A 21,564-nucleotide genomic window follows, 5' to 3' on the forward strand; every position below is an offset into this window, starting at 1 on the left:
TACTGCCTAGCCTATCGTGGGTCGAGGGAGGTAGCTCCAGGTCACGATTCCCACGTTTCATCAGTATATTCATTAAATCAGCATAGCCGGCCGATGTGGCCGAGCGGTTCTAGGCGCTTCAGTCTGGAACCACACGGCCGCTAAAGTCACAGGTTCGAATCCTGTCTCTGGCATGGATGTGTGTGATGTCCTTAGGTTAGTTAGGTTAAAGTAGTTCTAAGTTCTAGGGGACTGATGACCTCAGACGTTAAGTCCCATAGTGCTCAGAGCTATTTGCGCCATTTTAAATCTGCATAATTTTGCATCCTTTTTGCCTTCTGTTCCTCAAACTTTTAGTTCGATACAAATCGATAAAGTGAACACTGTTGTTCGTTGTCAGCATTAGACATACTCACGTGTATTGTGTGGGACTTGCTACGATGTAACAGATCAGTACTTCCCATACGAAGGTGTAACATAGGTGCTCAAGGAACTTAAATGAGAATCTTTGGTTGAAGTCCGGTGTTGTTTTCATGATACTCTCTTCAGTTAATTTAGACAAACAGTATTCAAGGCAAACTGTGCGACCTACAAACCCTATCTTCTTGTACATGAGTAAAGTAGTTATAACTAAATACCAAAGTCGTGAGAAATATAGTCAGGAAAAGAAGGGGTTCGCTAAAATTCACACAATTTCTGAACGTAGTAACTGATTCTGATACACATCAGAACAAACAAAATGTAATAGGAACAATGTGGGAGAAGTAACTGATAGTTCGCGAACACTTAACAGAGAATGAATGACAACAGATTAATCGACTGGCCGTTTAAGAAGTCGTTACGTCTCGTAAGTCACCAGTTAAGAATTAAAAAGGGAACTACTTAACCTATTCAGTTCTTATGTAGCATATGTGCTACATCCAACATTTACTTTTTTCTTGCTCAGGGAATAAACTGAACTTGCTTCGTCCACACTATGCTTCCTGTGCATCATTTGTTTTCGTCTCTGTGCGTTACCAGTTGGCGGCAGCATATGCTTGAAGAAAACTATCAGTATCTCTTCGAGAAATGAATATAATTTCAGTCTGTTTTTAATAATTTTGGACTAAAATAAGTTTTGAAAACACTGTAATATGCTGTTACAACCCTAAACTATTGAATAAGTGATTGTGTACTTAATTACTGCAATACAGCGATATATTTTATTTTGATGTATTAGGGAGTCTTCGTTCCGCCACGACTTATACTTTCACATTCCTGAGGTATTGTTTCTGTAATCTATATGTATCTGATCCTTAGTTTTCTGAGTACTGCACTTATTTCAGATATTTTTTAACGTAAATAGCATTTACCTTGTTTATGTACAGAAACTTTGGCGAATCACACCAGTTTCCCAAATTTACTATTTTAGTCTTATTTTGTCCCAGAACAAAGCAATGAGCATAAATACTTTTCATAGATGAAATCAGTGCTCAGTACTGATGAGGATAAACGAAGATAGAGCAATACACTAACAGATTTATATGTAAGAATCGTTTTAAAAAAAGGAGAGATTTTACACGCCTGAATGCCATTCAGAATCAGCGTGAAATAATTTAAATTTGGGAAATGGTATATAGTTAAAAAAAAACAAATATTGCAGGAATGGGAAGAAATAAAAAAATAGAATTTATTTTGTAAAACGTTTAGGGGAGGGCCCAATGCAAAGAAGGTGAAGAAATGATTCACTTTACACCCGATGTTTCGGAATTAATGCCATTTTGACGGCTCTGTCAACAAAATTGATGCATATTTTGACGATAACCAGACATCAAGGAATCTACTGTGACGTCCAGTCTGGTGACATGGGTTAAAAGATCTGAAAGTGCCATGGAAGCTAAATACGTCCGGCGGCACTGGAAATACCAGAGCGTCGTTCCCTGACAACATATTCATATCTTTATCACAGTTCCATTTTATATTTCTGAGGGTGTTTGCTACAAAAGGACGAAACGTAAAGGTGATACAATTCAATAATCCAAATTTATTTTATGCTAGTTTTATCAGGAAGAAAAATTTAATGATACAAAATTAACACAATGTAATTATCTTGGGCTTGTCGTAACGTACTTACCTCCATTGTATGGAGGTAATCCTTCTGAAACTTCAGTTGATGCTTAATTCAGAAGAATTACGCAACGTAAAATGGAAAACAGCGTTTAGTTCTCTCGGAGGAAACAACTGGAGCCCAACAGTAATGCAATTTCTCAGTCTGATATTACTGTACAGCGTTTATTTTCTGTGCCAGAAAGGTTAAGTGGTTTACGCAAAACGCACTAAGCTGAAGCACACGGAAAGCATTTAGAAATGTGCTCAAGTTTGTGCGCAGTGAGCTTAATTTGCGGAAAAAGGATTTTGTTCATCTGCTTTGGACATCCTCTAACTGTTTCCTCTCGCAATTAGTTTCCTCTTCTGGCGCTCACGATTATGACATCTCTACATTTTTAATTCTGGTCTGCACTCCACTCACATTTTCTTTTAAAATTAGCCGTTTCCTCGGCATATCTACATTCGTTAATTTTCTCAGGCACATTTAACAAGCGCTTCTGCGTTGAACAGGTGAAGTCAATGAACTATCATATTTCTTTTGCAGCAGTATGTGCATAGCGCCATTAAAAGAATTTTACCGAGCTTTTTGGCGTAAAGATTAAGGAACAGCATTTACATTACGGAAGAATGTAGTTCAAATCCCAGTTCGGGTATCCATTTTCAGGTTTTCTGTGGTTTACCAAAATGAATACTGGGATGGTTACTCGGAGGGTTTCGTAGCCAATTTTATGAGCCATTCTTGTGTAATTCGAGCTTTTGTTTCGTGTCTACTGATCTCTTTGTCGGCGGGAACTTGAGTGACTTTATGTCTTCGATTTCTAGCTTCCTAAGTTGTGTTCGCAAGACGGCGGTGGCAAACGGTCGAAATCTGACGCAGAACGTCATAATTTGGGAAGCAAGATAAAATTATCCGTCTTCATTCAGTTCGTAATCAAAACATTGTGTGTCTAAGTCCCTGCTTCAATTCAAACCTCTTTTAAATTTAAATAAAAAATAAATAAATGTGTGACTAGGGCCTGCCGTCGGGTAGACCGTTTCCCGGGTGCAAGTCTTTCGACTAGACGCAACTTCGGCGACTTTCGCGTCGATGGGGATGAAATGATGATGATTAGGACAACACAACACCCAGTCTCTGAGCGGAGAAAATCTCCGACCCAGCCGGGAAACGAAACCGGCCCCTTAGGGTTGACATTCTGTGGCGCTGACCACTCAGCTACCGCGGGCGGACTAAGTTAAATGCACTTTTGAGATGAAGATGCATTGTGTTGAATGCAAACGATGCTGGGTATCTCATTTTGCCTCCTCCAGAGGGAAAGACTACGTGTTAAAACTGGTATTTTTTCATTCTTCTTCTTGCGTTAAGGCCTTCTAGGAACCACATTGCAAAATCAATTCTTAGTAAATTGTTGTTATTTCCTTTTCTTCCAGTACTTCTTAATTTTTTCACATCAGTTCTTTTTCCTGTCTTCCGATCACTTTGTTCCAGTTTCCTTTCTCTTCCTCTCCTGGACTGCATCGAGTTTTAAGACTTCACCATCATGATCATCATCGTCATCATCATCATCATCATCATCATCTTCTTCTTCTTCTTCTTCTTCTTCTCCTTTCAAGGATTATGTGTTATAGTCACCTGCTCCAGTCTGTGTCGTCCATCCACCTCTTATGAGGTCTATCTAGTTCTCTCTTTCCAGTAAGTCGATAATTCATTGTCTTTCTTGGCGCTCTATCTTCTGTCACTTTATCAACATGATCCTTCCACTTCCTTGTATTCTCTTCTATCTTGTCCTTAACTGAAAAGATCTCATATTGCTTAATTCCTTACTTCATCTGTTTTATTGCAGCCCGCTACACATCTCATGAACATCATATCTGCTGGATGCATATGTGATTTGTCTTTTTGTTTGTGTCCATTATTCGGAATCATATACAAGAGTATGTACAGCTGTGTATTTATACAATTAACTTTCTTTTCTTGTTTTTCTTCCCAAGGTTCTCCCAATGGTTTCACAGATAGCTTGATGTTTATTAACCTTCTTCTCAATGCCTCTGTCATAGTTAAAAGTGACATTATATTCTACATAACTAAGGTGGGATGCATGTTCTAAAATTTTCTCACTATTATTATTTTTAGAGGATTTCCAATTCAGGCGAATATATTTTAACCAAAATGTTCTTGTCAGACCAGGTAGATTGCAACTACTTGTTACGTATTTGTGGAACAATGTTGTGCATACATGAACGAGTATCAAATATTCCAGTGTTGAATGTTGGGACTGTACAGTATTAGCCTAAGAATCTTGTCCAACAAAAGAAACACTACAAAAGTCGAACTGACAGAATATGTTTCAAATTCTGTTCCGTAAATCAGCAGCCCAATCAAGCTCACGATTATCATATTCTGTCAACTGTCCTCGATCAACTCCCATTTATAAGGTCTTCCTTCTTTTAGCACCACAATTTTGCTTTCTGTCGTGTTCTGATCAAGGAAACTGTGGCCTGGAAAGCACCCATGTCAGGAATTTTGTTAATCTGAATAATTTTTTCTCATCAAATATGCATTTTTAAGATAAGTCTGTTGTTTTCAAAAAAATGTCTCTGAGCACTATGGTACTGAAGTTCTGAGGTCATTAGTCCCCTAGAACCTAGAACTACTTAAACCTAACTAACCTAAGGACATCACACACATCCATGCCCGAGGCAGGATTCGAACCTGCGACCGTAGCGGCCGCGCCTAGAACGCTCGGCCTCCCCGGCCGGCTGTTGTTTCCACCACTGAATACATTACAGATTTCGTTTACTCAGTGTTTGTCTTAAAGAGAGTGTTTCGAAGTACTTACAGCAAAGGCATAGGGGCGATTGCCCACGTCATGGGAAGCTATTGTTAGATGTTTACAGACAGAATGTTTCCTGCGGCTTCCGGTAACGATGTGTGTTCTTTTGAACTTGTTTTCCCCCTGAGAGGTGGTAGGACATAGGCACTCTGCAGCGTCTGTATGCCTTGTGTGTTGCCCATAATCCAGTGATCTGCTCCATACGAAAGGGAACAAATACGAAAAATTAGAGTCGCTGATTCGCTTAGAAAATTTATCTCTCTGCTTATAGACTATCATTCTTAAGATTTTCTTGTTGAAAATCACTCTGTCAACGTAGTGGGGTAGTAGCATGCAGCACACTTTGGCAGTATGTCATACTAGTTCGATGAAACATCGTCGTCCCAGGACCAGTGAATACTAAACGATGCCAAGTTTCAGTGGGAAACGACAGCAGTTTCTCTCTAGTAAAAGGTGATCTCCATGACGTCATCTATCACCCCAAGACATTCGATGCAAAGATTCGATGCACTCGTATATTTTCATTTTCGACAGTTATTTTAACAAATGGTGACCACGACGTGGGACCACAGATTTACTTCAAACTTTGTACACCTTTAGTAGTGCATTAAAGCAATATGATGTACAAGTAGTAATGTGCACTATATAAAATGACTTTATTATTATTTAATAATATTATGAATATTTATACAGGATGTTTCAAAAATGACCGGTATATTTGAAACGGCAATACAAACTAAACGAGCAGCGATAGAAATACACCGTTTGTTGCAATATGCTTGGGACAACAGTACATTTTCAGGCAGACAAACTTTCGAAATTACAGTAGTAGATGGCGCTGCGGTCTGGGAAACTCTATAGTACGATATTTTCCACATATCCACCATGCGGAGCAATAATATAGCGTAGTCTCTGAATGAAATTACCCGAAACCTTTGACAACGTGTCTGGCGGAATGGCTTCACATGCAGATGAGATGTACTGCTTCAGCTGATCAATTGTTTCTGGATTCTGGCGGTACACCTGGTCTTTCAAGTGTCCCCACAGAAAGAAGTCACAGGGGTTCATGTCTGGCGAATAGGGAGGCCAATCCACGCCACCTCCTGTATGTTTCGGATAGCCCAAAGCAATCACACGATCATCGAAATATTCGTTCAGGAAATTAAAGACGTCGGCCGTGCGATGTGGCCGGGCAACATCTCGCATAAACCACGAGGTGTTTGCAGTGTCGTCTAAGGCAGTTTGTACCGCCACAAATTCACGAAGAATGTCCAGATAGCGTGATGCAGTAATCGTTTCGGATCTGAAAAATGGGCCAATGATTCCTTTGGAAGAAATGGCGGCCCAGACCAGTACTTTTTGAGGATGCAGGGACGATGGGACTGCAACATGGGGCTTTTCGGTTCCCCATATGGGCCAGTTCTGTTTATTGACGAAGCCGTCCAGGTAAAAATAAGCTTCGTCAGTGAACCAAATGCTGCCCACATGCATATCGCCGTCATCAATCCTGTGCACTATACCGTTAGCGAATGTCTCTCGTGCAGCAGTGGTAGCGGCGCTGAGGGGTTGCCGCGTTTGAATTTTGTATGGATAGAGGTGTAAACTCTGGCGCATGAGACGATACGTGTACGTTGGCGTCATTTGGACCGCAGCTGCAACACGGCGAACGGAAACCCGAGGCCGCTGTTGGATCACCTGCTGCACTAGCTGCGCGTTGCCCTCTGTGGTTGCCGTACGCGGTCGCCCTACCTTTCCAGCACGTTCATCTGTCACGTTCCCAGTCTGTTGAAATTTTCAAACAGATCCTTTATTGTATCGCTTTTCGGTCCTTTGGTTACATTAAACCTCCTTTGAAAACTTCGTCTTGTTGCAACAACACTGTGTTCTAGGCGGTGGAATTCCAACACCAGAAAAATCCTCTGTTCTAAGGAATAAACCATGTTGTCCACAGCACACTTGCTCATTGTGAACAGCACACGCTTACAGCAGAAAGACGACGTACAGAATGGCGCACCCACAGACTGCGTTGTCTTCTATATCTTTTCACATCACTTGCAGCGCCGTCTGTTGTTGAAAATTGTAACTACTGTAATTTCGAAAGTTTGTCCGCCTGAAAATGTACTGTTGTCCCAAGCATATTGCAACAAACGGTGTATTTCTATCACTGCTCGTTTAGTTTTTATTGCCGTTTCAAATATACCGGTCATTTTTGAAACAACCTGTATATGTGTTTGGAGAGAGAGGTTTTTACTTTAAGGCGTTAACTGGTACCTGAATTTTGGTTGCTGCCTCCTTGAATGATCAGCTGCTGCACTGGTTTTTGACGTATTGCAATTTGGAGGAAGTTATTGTTCTTTGAGGTTTAATATACGACTCTGTTAGTTACTTGGCCGTATTGCGGATAGCTCTGAGCCCACGTTTCCGTAGGTTTTCATACCTAAATGACCACTAAGATCAAACAGCAATCTGCTTTTTGTGAGAAAAGGGGACTGCATGACACACAAACTTCCTTCACACTACACGTCCTGCTACATCAAAATTGTTCAGTGGAGTTCAGCATCATAGTGCTGTACAAGAACATAAGCCAATTGCTGTAATCAAGAAATTATGAGAGGTTGTTATTTATTGAATGAAAACTATAGAGAATGCATTTCTTTTCCTGTATTTTAGTGAAGTTTGTACACTTACAATTCTGTCAATTGATAGACGGCAAGACAATGAAGTTCACCTCCCTTTTCAAAAACAAGATATTTCTATTCTTCACTTTCAAAAAATTTGTACACATAAATGTTTGGCAACTCTTACACATCCTTCACTCGGTTTTATCACTAAACTACCAATTTTCATTAAATGTAACAACACGTTCTGAGCGACGGCCAAGCAACACGTCCTCTTTCCACAAGATACAGATTAACGGTCTTTTTTTAAATAAAATCAACGTGTCTATTATGTCGCTTATGTACCTCTACATAGAGTTCAGGGTGATCAAGTACTTAGCATTCGATCGTCGTAAGACGAACGTGTATGAGGCGACAGTTCGACTCCCACTCAAACTAAATTTTAACCTAAATTTTTTTCATCACTGGTCGTTTTATGTAATTTATATGGCATCTGAGACCTAATATAATTAAAAAACCACATGTATTTGCATGAAGTTTAGTGAGTTTCACCTTATTTGACTACTTATTATTCATAATTAAATTTAATTATTGGAACAAACATATTTACAACTATTGACAAGTAAATGAAGAAACACACAGTTTTTACTGAAAAATGTATGTCTGTCATGATTTGCAAAATCCCTATAAGGAATCAGTCTGGTAAAATACTGGAACTATTACACACATCGACGCTTCAAGCTGCAGACACAGAAGCAGGCCCTATTTGGCGTTAATTTGCGTAACTGTGAGAGGTACCTCTTAGGGGGACATCACCTTGATGAAGCACTGTCCATGCGTTTGGAGAGGGTTGCATATCTGCGTGAAGCTGAGGGCTATGCCGAAGGTAGATGACCTACTGCCGGAAAGGCCTTAGTTTACGGATCAGACTAAGTGTGTCCCACTACGTCCCATCTTCCCTATCCACTATAGTCCTTACCCAATTCCCTTTCCCAATCCAAGGTGTGATGCGATCCGTGCCGAGGGGTGAGTGGCACATGGAAAGATGTGTTGCAAATGGAGCCTCAGGGATACCGAGCGGCCTCTCTGAGTAAATAGCCTTAAAAAGCGCAGGGACCATGTAGATCTCCAAACCTCGTGGGACCAAGATGGACACGACTAAAGAAAATAAATTAAAACTGAGAGGCCAACTGAAACATCAGACACCCAAACATCGGGGTCAGGACCGATGGAAGGCATTCCCACTTCTGAGCCAGAAGTGGGCCCAGAGGAGGAAACTCCTCAGGAAACAGGGTCAAAGGAAGCGGAAAGAATGGCTTCACAAACACAAGTGGAGTGAATTAAAAGAGCTTGAGCATAAGACCCCCAAGAAAACACTGTCTTAGGTTGAAGGGGATATGCAGACCCTCACAATGTCAAAGACATGCAGCTAGAGGATAAGGGAGGAATCTAAGACTCCCTGCCAGAAAAAGCCAAGGCAAGAAATGAGGTGTGATTATTTGACTGCTCACACAGATAATCAGTTACCAGCCACATGTGTAGTTATATGTATTCCGTATCTTCTCATTATATTTGGTTTCTTGAGTCATTATTTTAAAGTTGTGTTAATCTCACCCATGAAGAAAATATACGGAGACGCTGTAATGGACATCAGCAACGAACGGCGTTGGGTGAACAAGTGATTCGACTAGACGGACGCGTTGGAGTTCACAATGAACATATAAACTTGGGTTCTTAAAACCCTGGGTCAAGAAGCAAAGCCCTGAATTTTATCGAACTGGTTTTGACGCCTGGATTCAACGTCACCGTCAGGTGGCTTGCGGAGTATGGATGTAGAATGGATGTAGAAGGTGCAAATGTGTACAACTGCATGGTGGCTGTGTGGAACGCCAGTGTTGTGAATAGGACAGTTCAGGCTGTTGTTATATGTTCATTATTAATTTTTTCTTGACACAGCTGGTGTTACTGCACTCTCGGTTTTTAAGATGGCAGTTATCCACGATGGCTATCCACCGGTAGCCATCACCTCACAACAGGAGTAACTTGTACAGATTGCCCTCTTTGAAAAAATTGCGGAGGGGGGGGGGGGGGTACACTGGTCAAGGACCTACCTTCGGGAGGCTCTCTCTAGATCGTGGTGCCCTCATTTTGGTCTGTGAGGGGGTGCACACGGTGGAATGGCTTAAGGACAAGGTAAGCATGACAACCCATATGAGGATGTGAAGCAGCGGAGCTCCTTAGGACTGCAAAGGTTTCAATATGGGTACCAAAGTTCCTTAAGGATGTCTCCCCTAAGACTCTGTTTGAAAAAATAGGGTTCCAGAACCCAAAACTCGACAGAGGACTGGGGAGTAATCAACCAGAACCCTGGTGGTGGAGGTCAGAGACAAGTCCCTGAAGGCGATGCGAGAGAAAGACCTGAAATTGTTTTAAGGGTTCTTGTAGGTCACTGTCAGGCTTACCAAAGACCTCAAATGTAATGATGGCAGCAAGGCAGAGACTGGAGGGGCTCCAGATTAATCTGCAGCACAGTAAAGGGGTCTCTGCTGCCCTGAGCCGCTGCTTGGGGATGCAGGAAGTGGGCGTGGCCCTGATACAAGAACCCTACTTATATAAAGGAATCGTATCGGGCCTCGGTGGCACTGGAAGTAAGATGATTTATGCTAGAAATCTAAGAAACTCCAGAACATGCATCTATGAAATATATGGACTTTCTTTCATGCCAATGCTGGATTTCTGCTCCAGGGACCAAGTGACCATTAGAATGCAAGGTATGAAGAGGGAAATTGTTTTGGCCTCAGCATATCTTCCTTATGAAGATCTCCCAGGGGAGGTGAGGAGACCGGCAAAAGTTTGCCATCGGCAAGGTGACCAACTGGTGGTTGGATGCGTCAGTCCCCTACAGCTTAGAACTACTTAAACCTAACTAACCTAAGGACATCACACACATCCATGCACGAGGCACGATTCAAACCTGCAACCTTAGCGGTCGCGCGGTTCCAGACTGAAGCGCCTAGAACCGCTCGACCACTCCGGCCGGTGGAAATTAAAACCTCGATAAAGAAACCATTAGAGTTTGAGGAAGTAGCAGAGGTGCCAATGATATCCCATGGGAGGATGTGAAGCTGCTGGTCAAGACAGCAGCGGAGCTCCTTGGTATCAATACGGGTACCAAAGTTGTCTCCCCTCAGTCATAGCGGCCTCGCATCAAGACAACTGCACTTCAGCAAGAAGTGAACAAATAGGAGTGTGCCTTGGTGGAATAACTTGGAAACGCAAAGAAAACAGGTACGAAGACTGTTTAATCTTGCAAGATGTAAAGGATACTGGGTAAAATGTCGTGAGGCCTTTGTCAACCACAATCTTGCAATCACACAAGCAAAGGAGGCATCCTGGAAGGCATTCTGCGAGGAAGTGAAGAACATGGCTACTGAAGCCAGACTTCCCAAAAAATGCTCACTGGCGTACCAGACAATCCAGGAGGTACGCTGAGAAAGGAGGAGGGGGAATATACAAAGACAGCAAATGAGACGCTGAAACTGCTCCTCAAAACTCACTTTGCTCAATATGCTCTTCCGGACAACACAGACTAGAATGTGATCCCAGAGAGACAATCGTTCTAAGGCTCTCGAAGAGAGGGCTGGGAATCGGCCAATGAGTGTGTGGACTTCAATAAAATCCAATGGGTGGTCCAATGGGTGGTGGGAACATTCTAACCGTTCAAGTCACCTGGCCCAGATGGAATCTTTCTAGATCTCCGCAACAGGCAGGAGAGAATCTCATAAGAGTCCTATGCAGGTTATTCAGGGTTTGCCAAGCAGCATTAGTCATTCCCAATTCCAGCAGGGCAGTGAAGGTTGTTTTTACACCAAAGCCAGGAAGAATTGATCATACAAAGGCCAAGGATATGATACCAATCAGTCTGTTCACCTTTATTCTCAAAACATTGGAATAACTGGTTAATGTATACGTTGTGGAGAGGAAGCTAATTAGGGCACCTCTACATTCAAACCAACGTGCATATTAACCACTAAATCATGTGAGGCAGCTCTCCCTCAACGCATTGGGAGGTTGGAGAAAGCACTTCACTTCCAAGAAATAGCCCTCTGCATCTTCCTGGACGTCTAGGGGGCCTTCAGTAACACGACCTTCGATTCCATGGTAAGGGCAGCAGAGTTGCATGCACTAGGGACCATTGTATGTAGGTGGACCAGGGCCATGCTTAGTGGAAGGGATGTAGAGGCTACCATGATGAATAAAAAGATGGTAATGAACACCACTAGAGGTTGCCCACAAGGAGGAGTTCTGTCCCCTTTATTTTGTAATCTAGTAATGAAGAAACCCATTGAGGAACTAAATTCCAGAGCAACGCTTTTACCAAGGATACGCAGATGACCTTGTCATAGTAATACTTGGCAAATTTACTGACACACTTAGAAATATGGCACAAGGTGCATTGGACATTGTGCTAGACTGGTGTATTAAACAGGATTTAAGGCTTAATCCTAAGAAGACTGTTGTGGCGCCATTCACGAAGAGGCGTAGCCAACACTCAAGTTGGAATATAAAGCTCTTCTATGAAACTCTACCTGTGAAGGTGATAGTGAAATATCTAGGGGTAGTCTTAGATGAGAAACTAACATGGACCTCTCACTTTAAGAGCATCTGCTCCAAGGCGAAAGGTAGTGTAAGCCCCAGAAGTGTGCACTGGATATACACCATGGTGGCTAGACCTAGGATTTCTTACAAGATCATAGTGTGGTGGAAAAAGGTAGAACAGCAGGTTGCAGCTAAGGAGCTTGCTGAGGTGCAACGACTGGCCTGCTTAGCCATAAGGGGCGGAATTAGCAGCACATCAACCGCTGGTACGGAAGCCTCCAGTATACCTTTGGGTCAAGATGGAGGCAGCAGCTGGGGCATACTGACTTAAAAATGGTAAAAACTGGATCTCATTGGGACATCTAGAATCACACACCAAGATAGTGAGTGTGGTAAATATAGGAATAGTTGGGGAAACGCCAGACAACTATATAATAACTCCCAACTACTTCAACAAGCCTTACAATATAATAATTGGAAGCAGGGAGCTGTGATAAAAAACAGTTCGACACCGTATGGGGGACATTGTTTGGTTCACGGTTGGGTCTAAAGCAGACCAAGGGGTTGGGGCAGGGGTGTACAGGCTTCAGCATCATCTCTCTAGGAAAAATGGCCTCCGTATCCCACGGTGAAATTACTGCAATCAGGGCATGTGTGGAGGAGAATATGCGTAGGTGCTACAAGGACCGTAGCATCTACATCTATTCACACAGCCAGGCAGCCCTGAAATCACTGGCAGCTTCTGAAACGAGATCTAAGATTGTTGTAGAATGCCACAGAGCTCTGGTGGAGATAGGGGGAAGCAATAGGGTAAATCCAGTGTTGCAGAATGCCGCAGGGCTCTGGTGTAGATAAGGGGAAGCAATAGGGTAAACCTAGTGTGGGTCTCTGGTCGTTCAGGGATCTTTAGCAATGAACAACCCGACAGATTGGCCAGGATGGGGGCAACGACTACATTTATTGGACCGGAACCTATCCTGACAATCACCAACGCTATGATCGAACTAAAAGTACGGAACTGGCTAAGGAAACGTTGTGCCTGAACCGTATTTTAAAAGAAGCTCTGTAATCCTGAGATTGAACAGGAAAGAGATTAAACTCATGCCTGGACTGATGACCGGCCATGGGAATTTCAAAAAACACCTACACACAGTGGGTATAACGGAAGAAGACCATATATGTAGGATCTGTGATGAGGATGAAGAAACTGCATCACATCTAATCTTCGAACGCATGGCATTGAAGAGCAAAAGATACAGATTCTTCGGGAAAACTAGACCATAAGAAATGGTGTCTAACAAAAAACTAGTAAAGAGACTCCTTGCGCTATTTAAGGCCATTGATTGGCTTTACTAGATACACAGGGAGAGACACAGCACAATAAACACGGATTCGGTGAGGGCAGTGGCTGGTTAGACCTAAGCTGTTTTAGCTTCCCTGTCAAAATCAAATTAAATCAAACTCAGGAATGAGACGTTGCTAATGTAGCAAGAACGAACGGTGTAGTTGCAGTTTTTTTTAATATCACGGAACTTACACTTATAGTACAAAAATGAAGGTGACTCCCTTTAGCGGAAATTACACTTATAGTACAAAAATGAAGGTGACTCCCTTTAGCGGGATTCGAACCGTTGCCTTGTCCACGACGCTCTGGCGAAGCGCAAACGCCAACCACTTGACCTCAATAAATTCTTACTGCCGACAGCTTCACACAGATAAATCAGTTACATAATAGACGCATAAAACTTCTCTTGCGATTTTCTAGGAATCGCCTGAGTATTGCACCTTACTACCTTCACACTGTGTTGTTTTAATGGTCTGTTATAGATGTACAAAGTTTGAAGTCAATCCGTGGTCCTAACGTCGTGGCATCCTCTTGTAAGACCAGTTTAATGGCAACTAACGCATTTCCTCGGTGCAGGTCCCTTTAAACTGCACTGCAGCCGTTCATTTTTGTTGAACAATTGTTGCATTTGACACTCCCAAACTCAAGAGAGCTGCTACGCCATCGTTCCTGTTTGCATTTGTAACCATTAAACGACAGCAATAGATGGACTGAAGCAACGGAGTGAACACGGGATGCGCCACTTATCGTGGCTTAAAGGCAGACTTGCGATATCGTCTGTCGCCGGAGCTTCATGGTCTTGTTGAGAGTGTTTGCCCAGTCACCGCTGAAATAGTTACATCGGCCAACTCACTCTCTCGCTGTATAAACTGGCACATCCCCTGTCGAAAGTGAAAGCGTGTCTTAATGTTTGCCTACGGCCGGAAGGGATTACGTACTTATAATCAGTGGCGAACTCTTGGACACGGAAGCAAACAGCTTAGTTTAATTAATGAGAGAGCGGTCCGACCCTCTCTCCACTAACTGCGCCTCGCTGACATCGGCCATAAAGTCGCTAAAAGATAAACACGACACCAGCGCGAGTGTGGACAAACGTCACCCGCGTCACAGCAGTCGCAGCGGATGAACGCCGCAAGCGCTGATGTAGAGGGTCGCTACTGCACACTGCTCAGCTCTTAAAATGGTCGTCAATGAAGGCCGTGTTCACGTCTAAGCAGATGTACTTCTGCATGCGTCGTTTAACACCACCCACGAAGTTATTTACCACACAAATTACAATTATGACAATGGGTAACCGTTGCACTTTAGACCGGCCGTTCTCTGACCCCAATTCGTAGAACCACACCTGTCTGCGAAAGCCCTACAATATTTGTCTGCCGAAGCTAATGACACAACAGTGACACAACAACATTGGTCTGATTTGGAAACAGTGCTGACCGCTGGGCGACTGACTCAGAGGTACGAGTGTGGATCAAAAACACCGGCTGTGTCAAGAAGAATTTCATAATGAACATATAACAACGGAATTAGTAGAGATCATACAGCCTGAACTGTCATATTCACAACACTACCGTTCCACACAGCCACCATGCAGTTGTACACATTTGCACCATCGTTGAATTCAGGCGTCAAAACCAGTTTGATTAAATTCAGCGTTTCTTTTCTTCTTGACCGAGGGTTTTAAAAACCCAAGTTTAGATGTTCATTATGAACTGTAACCTGTCCGTCTCGTCGAATCACTTCTTCAGCACCACTTCGATTGGCATCTGTGACAGATGTCACCCTCTGGCCGCTGTGCGGTTTATCTGCAATGTCCGTTTTTCCGCCATCTAACTTCTTCACCCATCGCCGTTCGTTGCTGATGTCCATTACAGCGTCCCTGTATACTTTGTTCATGGGTGAGATTGACACAACTTTAAAATAAAGGCTCAAGAAAGAAAATATAATGAGACTATACGGAATACATAGAACTATAGATGTGGCTGGTAACTGATTATCTGTGTGAGTAATCAGGTAATCAAGCCTCATTACAACGTTTCGAAACAAAAAGAAAAGGCTCGGAGTACTATGGGACTTAACATCTATGGTCATCAGTCCCCTAGAACTTAGAACTACTTAAACCTAACTAACCTAAGGACATCGCACAACACCCAGCCATCACGAGGCAGAGAAAATCCCTGACCCCGCCGGGAATAGAACCCGGAAACCCGGGCGTAGGAAGCGAGGACGCCACCGCACGACCACGAGATGCGGGCACAACGTTTAGAAGTAAACCTTTTGCTAGACATGAAATGACATACGGTCGTCCAACTTTGTGTGTCTCTACACGCTATTACTATGGGTACAATTTCATTACTCTGCTGCAATGAAACGGAGAAATTTCTGGCTAATTCATTTATAAAAGGTCTTGAGACAAAGAGCGGCTCGAACAGGCTGTAATTGTCACACGTTACTAAAACGGTACCATTTGAACATAAAGCAACAACAGATACAGAATCTGAGCATCACTTGGAGAAAAATACGATGCATAAGGAAATCTATTCTGTATTGCGATATTATAAGTAATGTACAGAAAGAGTTCAAAACTCAGTGGAATAATGCATCACTCATTTTAGAACGATTTACGTAAACCAATTTCTTAATCAGATCCGAGTTAATATCTACCGACAGTCTAACAGCATACGAGAAAAATATTTCCTAAACAAACATATTCTACGTAAGTCTACCGTCAAAATTAATTCGAAAACTCCACGAATCTTTGCGTCGACTGCAGATAATGTGATACTGAAGGTTTTTGACTTGTGCGAAAGAGCTAAAAATACTTCGAGGAAAACTGTATCAAAAGTAGCGCCGAAAGAAACAAATAAGTTTACCTCTGCATATGATGGCTGACACAAATTACATTCGTCGTTCTTCTAGATGTTCATTTAATTCGATAGCGTGAGACTGCATTCCTAACATATTATGTAAATAAATATGTATGAATAAGAACCAGTCTGATATCGGTAGTCCTGGACTAAGTGAACGAGATGGGTTTTGTGTACGAATGTCTGCTTCAAGGTGACTTACGCTATCTGGCAGTTTCGGAATGTATTAGTTTACGGATGATGCTGCATCTCTCTTGTTTTCATGGTTTTCCTGGGTATCTATGGAGGTCATCACACTAAATGTAAGCTATTAGCAGTTCTGTGACACAGGGAGACAATCAGTATCATAAGACAAATTTGAAGAACTCATCAATCCGCAAGTTGACAGAATATTTTAGCACTTTATTCCTATTGGTCCCATTGTCCCCCCTCCTTTTGAGCATCTGTAAGCACGAGTACCTATAACGTAACGTTAATACGATCACTGATGAAACTTGCCAGTGATTTCATACAGTAAGCATTGTTTATCACACAAGAACCAGTGGAAGGGAAGAACATGTACAATGTATTGTGAAAAATAGTAGCCTTGAAAGCAGGTGGTGAAATTCCCGGTAATGATGACTTCACACGATCTTAGTCAATGGTAAAATTTTGTTGTGAAGTGTGTGCTCGCATATGATCCCTCCTTTACCTGAATTTAGCTCTGACCATGTAGTAAAAGAGCATTTTGTTGTTGTTGGGACTTACCTCCTGGTGGATCCGTCTCCGTGAATCTTCTCTCCTTTCACAATTCTGGAATAGTCTCGTACAGAAACTGACAACACTATGCAATAGAAAATTCTGTGAAGGTCACATCAGCTTGTCTTAAAAGTTTGCTAGAGATGAAACCTAGGTTACAGAACTGAACACTGAATGTTGTAAAACTAGCAATTTTCTACAATTAATCTGTCTCAAAGTTTACTTTCACTATCATCTGAATTATGTTCCTGCTCTGATTCTAGATAAAGCTAGTCTATAGCAATGAATAAGTTGTTAGTGAGCTAAAAGACCGCGACAAATGTATGGTAGAACGAAGAGTACTCCACACCACAGAAAATCCAACTCTATTTGTACCTTAAAAGCTACGACTATTCTATCACTCATTATGTACTTGTACTAATGTAAACGTTTATAAGGCTATAACTATAAGACATTGATCTTTATGTTAATTACTCTACAGCAAACGCATCGTTATTAATTTGCTGACAGACTATGAGTTCTAATCGGGCACTGACCACTCTCCAAACAACACTAATACTTCCTGCTGGCGAGGAAGGATAAACACTTTGCTTTCGTTCTGTATTGTTAATGCTAGTTTCAAAACGTGAAAAGAGCTGTGCACCTATTCTTACAAAAAGAAAACACGGACGTATGTTGTTCTCGAGGCCCGTAACTGTTAATCTTACAATATCATGTAACGATTTACAGTGAGACAGACTCAAACACCACTTTTTTTCTTTTTCTTTGAAGGTCTGTCAAAGTATTAATGGAAGAGAAGAGGAAGTAGTATAGACGACGGTCAGCCAAACACGTTTAATAACCACTATGGACAACTAACTGAAGATGTGTCACTGAAGCGAAGGCACTCGAAAGATGGAAGAAATTGTACTTGCAATTAATATTGACATATTGTGGGACGATTGGTAACCTAATCATACGTCATCCGTTCAAAATCTGTACTCTTTAAGTATGACGCGAGTGACGATTGTAAAAGAAGACGTGTTCAGCAGAACCGAAAGGTAAGGTTCGCTCTTTGAGTGCTGAGATTTCTGAAGAACGACGAAATGTTATAGTCACACATTAAGTGACACAAATGATTTTAAAATGGAGGATTGTGAAATGCATGACGATCATTCGTAACTGATGCATTGTGTTCTACTGTACTGTGCTGGTAGAGCCACTAAAACATTGTCATAGTAGAACAGCTTCCAATTTCAGTAGCTGTAATTTGCAAGAGTATTTTGGCACAAGTAAGCCATCCTTTCAAATAGCCAAGTATCAAAATATAAACAACATCGTAAAATATAAGCGGAATGACGATATACATCTGACGAAAGGAATAATGGATTCAAAATATGATTGTATATCTGCACGTACATAATATTTATAAGAGGAATGTTATATATATATCCTTCATATCCCCGAATCGTCATGGTTAATGTTACCTTGTGCAAACGTTCCTTTCACGGCAACAAGAGTACATCACTCACGGATTTTCCCAATCATGGCTCCATGCTCATTGCTAACGTTATGAGGATATAGCTCATCAGAACTGGGAAACAGTTCAAAGTTCTCGACTGAAATGCTTTACTTTTCGAGAGCTACTCACTGTGCCGAAAATTAACGACATAATACAAAAAACACTTATCGCTGTATTGGTCGGTAAACCGAACCTTCACTTCATGGAAAATGCTCGTACGATTGGGCACCCTCCCACAAACTAACTCCTCCCAAATGTAACTACGAAATCAGGAATGATAGGAGATGTATGGAAGATGTTTGCCGTTGAAAGTATATCCCTGAAATTTGCGCAAATAGCTCACGTGTTAGAGCACTCTCTGTGAAAAACAATGTTTGTGTGTGAGGCCTAGTCTGTCATACGACTTCGGCGTGGTGCGGACACTAAGTTCGAGATATTTCTGTAGCCTAATTTTCCACATTGGCAAATTCGTTAGTATTCTCTTTCATCTGATAAAGACGTGTTTTCGTAGTGCAGTTAGCTTCCTAGTGATCAAAAGTCGTCTAAGAGAAGAGAAAATCCGTCTCATCTAATTTCACGAGAAATGTGTTTACAAGTTCGGTAATTACTCTCTAAATGATACCGCTTGGGAACTTGGAACTTGACATTATTCATGTGAATATCTTTAACATATTCACCTTTGAAATGATGTACACGAGTGACCGTAAAGAGTCTTATTTAAGGACCTCATCTCTAAGCACACCAGAAGACAGCCACAGGGATACAGTTTGCGTAGAAAATAATCGTATGTGGTAATCGTATATCTCTTGAATTTAAATCAATGCGCTTGAAGACGAAGTATAAGAGTCTGAAACGAATAGCAGAAACGTCAGTAAAAGTGGCCAGTAACAGTTATCTGTGTATTTTAGTTGATTTCATAACAGCAACGGTTAGGCCTAAACTGAAACATCTTAGTTTAAGATATTTAATTCCAGTGAACAGAAGATTCGAAACTAAATGTAAACACCTCTTACACCTGTTCCGACTGGCCGACTGCTCCCTTTAAGACATTACGAGGAGTGATCTACGATAACGGGACATGTGTTTAGCGTGTCTCCAGGCACTTCAGCCATTAAGCCGTTATAGGCAGTGGATGACTCCTGATGGTGCCTCTGCTTTTATATTAAAGCAACTCATTATATGACCTCACGAGGCTGCAACCCATTCCAGATGTCCCTACCTCATGGAAAGCCGCGATGTACCTGGAATCGAACCCGGATCCTTCCACATCGAAGACAGCGACTCTAATCATTCCCCTGACGGGACTATAGAAAATAATAGAAACTACTGAGTGTAAAAAAAAGTGTGTTAACTAGCTAAGTCGTCAACAACAAACGCGAAGAATTTCAATTTCATGTGAGTAGCAAAAAAAGGAATGAAACCTGTTTTAATTTGCGGGCATCCTTTGCTACACTGTATGCCAGCTTCTTGTAGAATGAAATGCAAAGTGTTTCCTTCCTGCACGAGCAGCAAGTCTCTACACAAGCCACTTACCTCTGTGACGGCCGAGAGATGTTGCAGAGAAAAATTCGATCGGTGCATTTCTCTCGGCACCTCTCCGCGTCACACTGACGTACACTGCACCGGCAAGCAAAAACTGCATTTTAGAATCAAGCATTTCATCTGCCCGAATGAACAGTGACAAGTCCGTCAGCAGGTCGATTGTCGAGCTCGATGAAATTTCCCTCAGAGTCGTTGTCACCAAATTAATAAGGATGGAACGAAAAGCGATAGGCGCTGCGCGGAGGCCGCAGCAGCAGTAGTAATAGAAGTAAAAGTGTCTACGGTACCTTTTTACCGTCTAGCTCGTGCGTGCCTTGGGCTAAAACCTTATCTACGCTAGCCGGGTCGGCGAACGTGATAAACCCGAAGCCCCTATAAGACAACATAAGAAAATTTTACTAACAAGAAGGAAAACAGACATCTACTTGCGTAGGCAGACAACAGCTAGACAAGAATACACAGTAAAACTGTAAATCTAAGGCTGGTAAAAGGTAACAGAGAGAGAGAGAGAGAGAGAGAGAGAGAGAGAGAGAGAGAGAAGGGGGGGGGGGGAGCAGAGAATGAAGAAGGAGGCACACAGCGCTTGCAGCAAATTAATTTCATAAACAGCAAAGAATCGGCGTCCTCTCGGCGTTTCAGCCGGCCATGGTGCTCCAAATTAGTTTCACTGATCCGACTGCAGGTCAAAACCAGTGACGGGTGCGTTACAACCGTTTCCTCTATTATTCAGCGCATGCAACAGCAATGTTAATAAGTGAGAAGCTATATGCCAACAGTGAGCAGTGTACTGAATATTACATCTCATGGCAGATTAAAACGTCGCAACGGACATTTGTGTCCACCTGATACTTGAACTGCAACTGTACAATGAATCCGGTACGACTGACGTTCTTCACCTCGCAACAGGAATTTATCCTCTACACTACTTCGTACCTTTATGAAGACTTATGAGTGTAAAAAGAGGGAAGTTGGTTCGTAACACCTCACAGGTTCAGACGAAATAATGCAAGACACTACCGCTAAAGTATACCAATTTCGCTCATTTATTTTAGCTAAAAATCTCTGCATTTAATGGAACGATTTCGCTATCACTACTCTTCACAAGATAATATTTCATAAAACGTGAAAGAAGCCGGCCGCGGTGGCAGAGCTGTTCTAGGCGCTCCAGTCCGGAACCGCGCGACTGCTACGGGCATGGATGTGTGTGATGTCCTTATGTTGGTTAGGTTTAAGTAGTTCTAAGTTCTAGGGACTGATGACCTAAGATGTTAAGCCCCATAGTTCTCAGAGCCATTTGAGCCATTTGAAAGAAGAGTGTACATAATGAAGGAAGTCACTTACACGACTACCATTCAGCTACGAGGGTCGGTCAAAAAGTAATGCCTCCCATTTTTTTTCTACTTAAAAAAATTAAGTTAAGTGAAAAATTTGAATTTGGCGCCATTCCTCAAACCTT

At 42.1% G+C, this 21,564-nt stretch overlaps 1 protein-coding gene across 1 annotated transcript in view; it reads right to left on the reverse strand.

Annotated features, from left to right (window-relative positions):
- LOC126283425 (RNA-binding protein Musashi homolog Rbp6) overlaps window positions 1–21,564 on the reverse strand; it is a 1,171,251-nt gene that overhangs the window by 953,188 nt on the left and 196,499 nt on the right. Inside the window, exon 2 of the mRNA XM_049982271.1 lies at window positions 20,396–20,480. Within this exon, the coding sequence (XP_049838228.1) occupies window positions 20,396–20,480 (85 nt within the window). The remainder of the gene's footprint in view (window positions 1–20,395; window positions 20,481–21,564) is intronic.

This window comes from Schistocerca gregaria, chromosome 1 (assembly GCF_023897955.1).
Source record: "Schistocerca gregaria isolate iqSchGreg1 chromosome 1, iqSchGreg1.2, whole genome shotgun sequence".
NCBI classification, from domain to species: domain Eukaryota; kingdom Metazoa; phylum Arthropoda; class Insecta; order Orthoptera; family Acrididae; genus Schistocerca; species Schistocerca gregaria.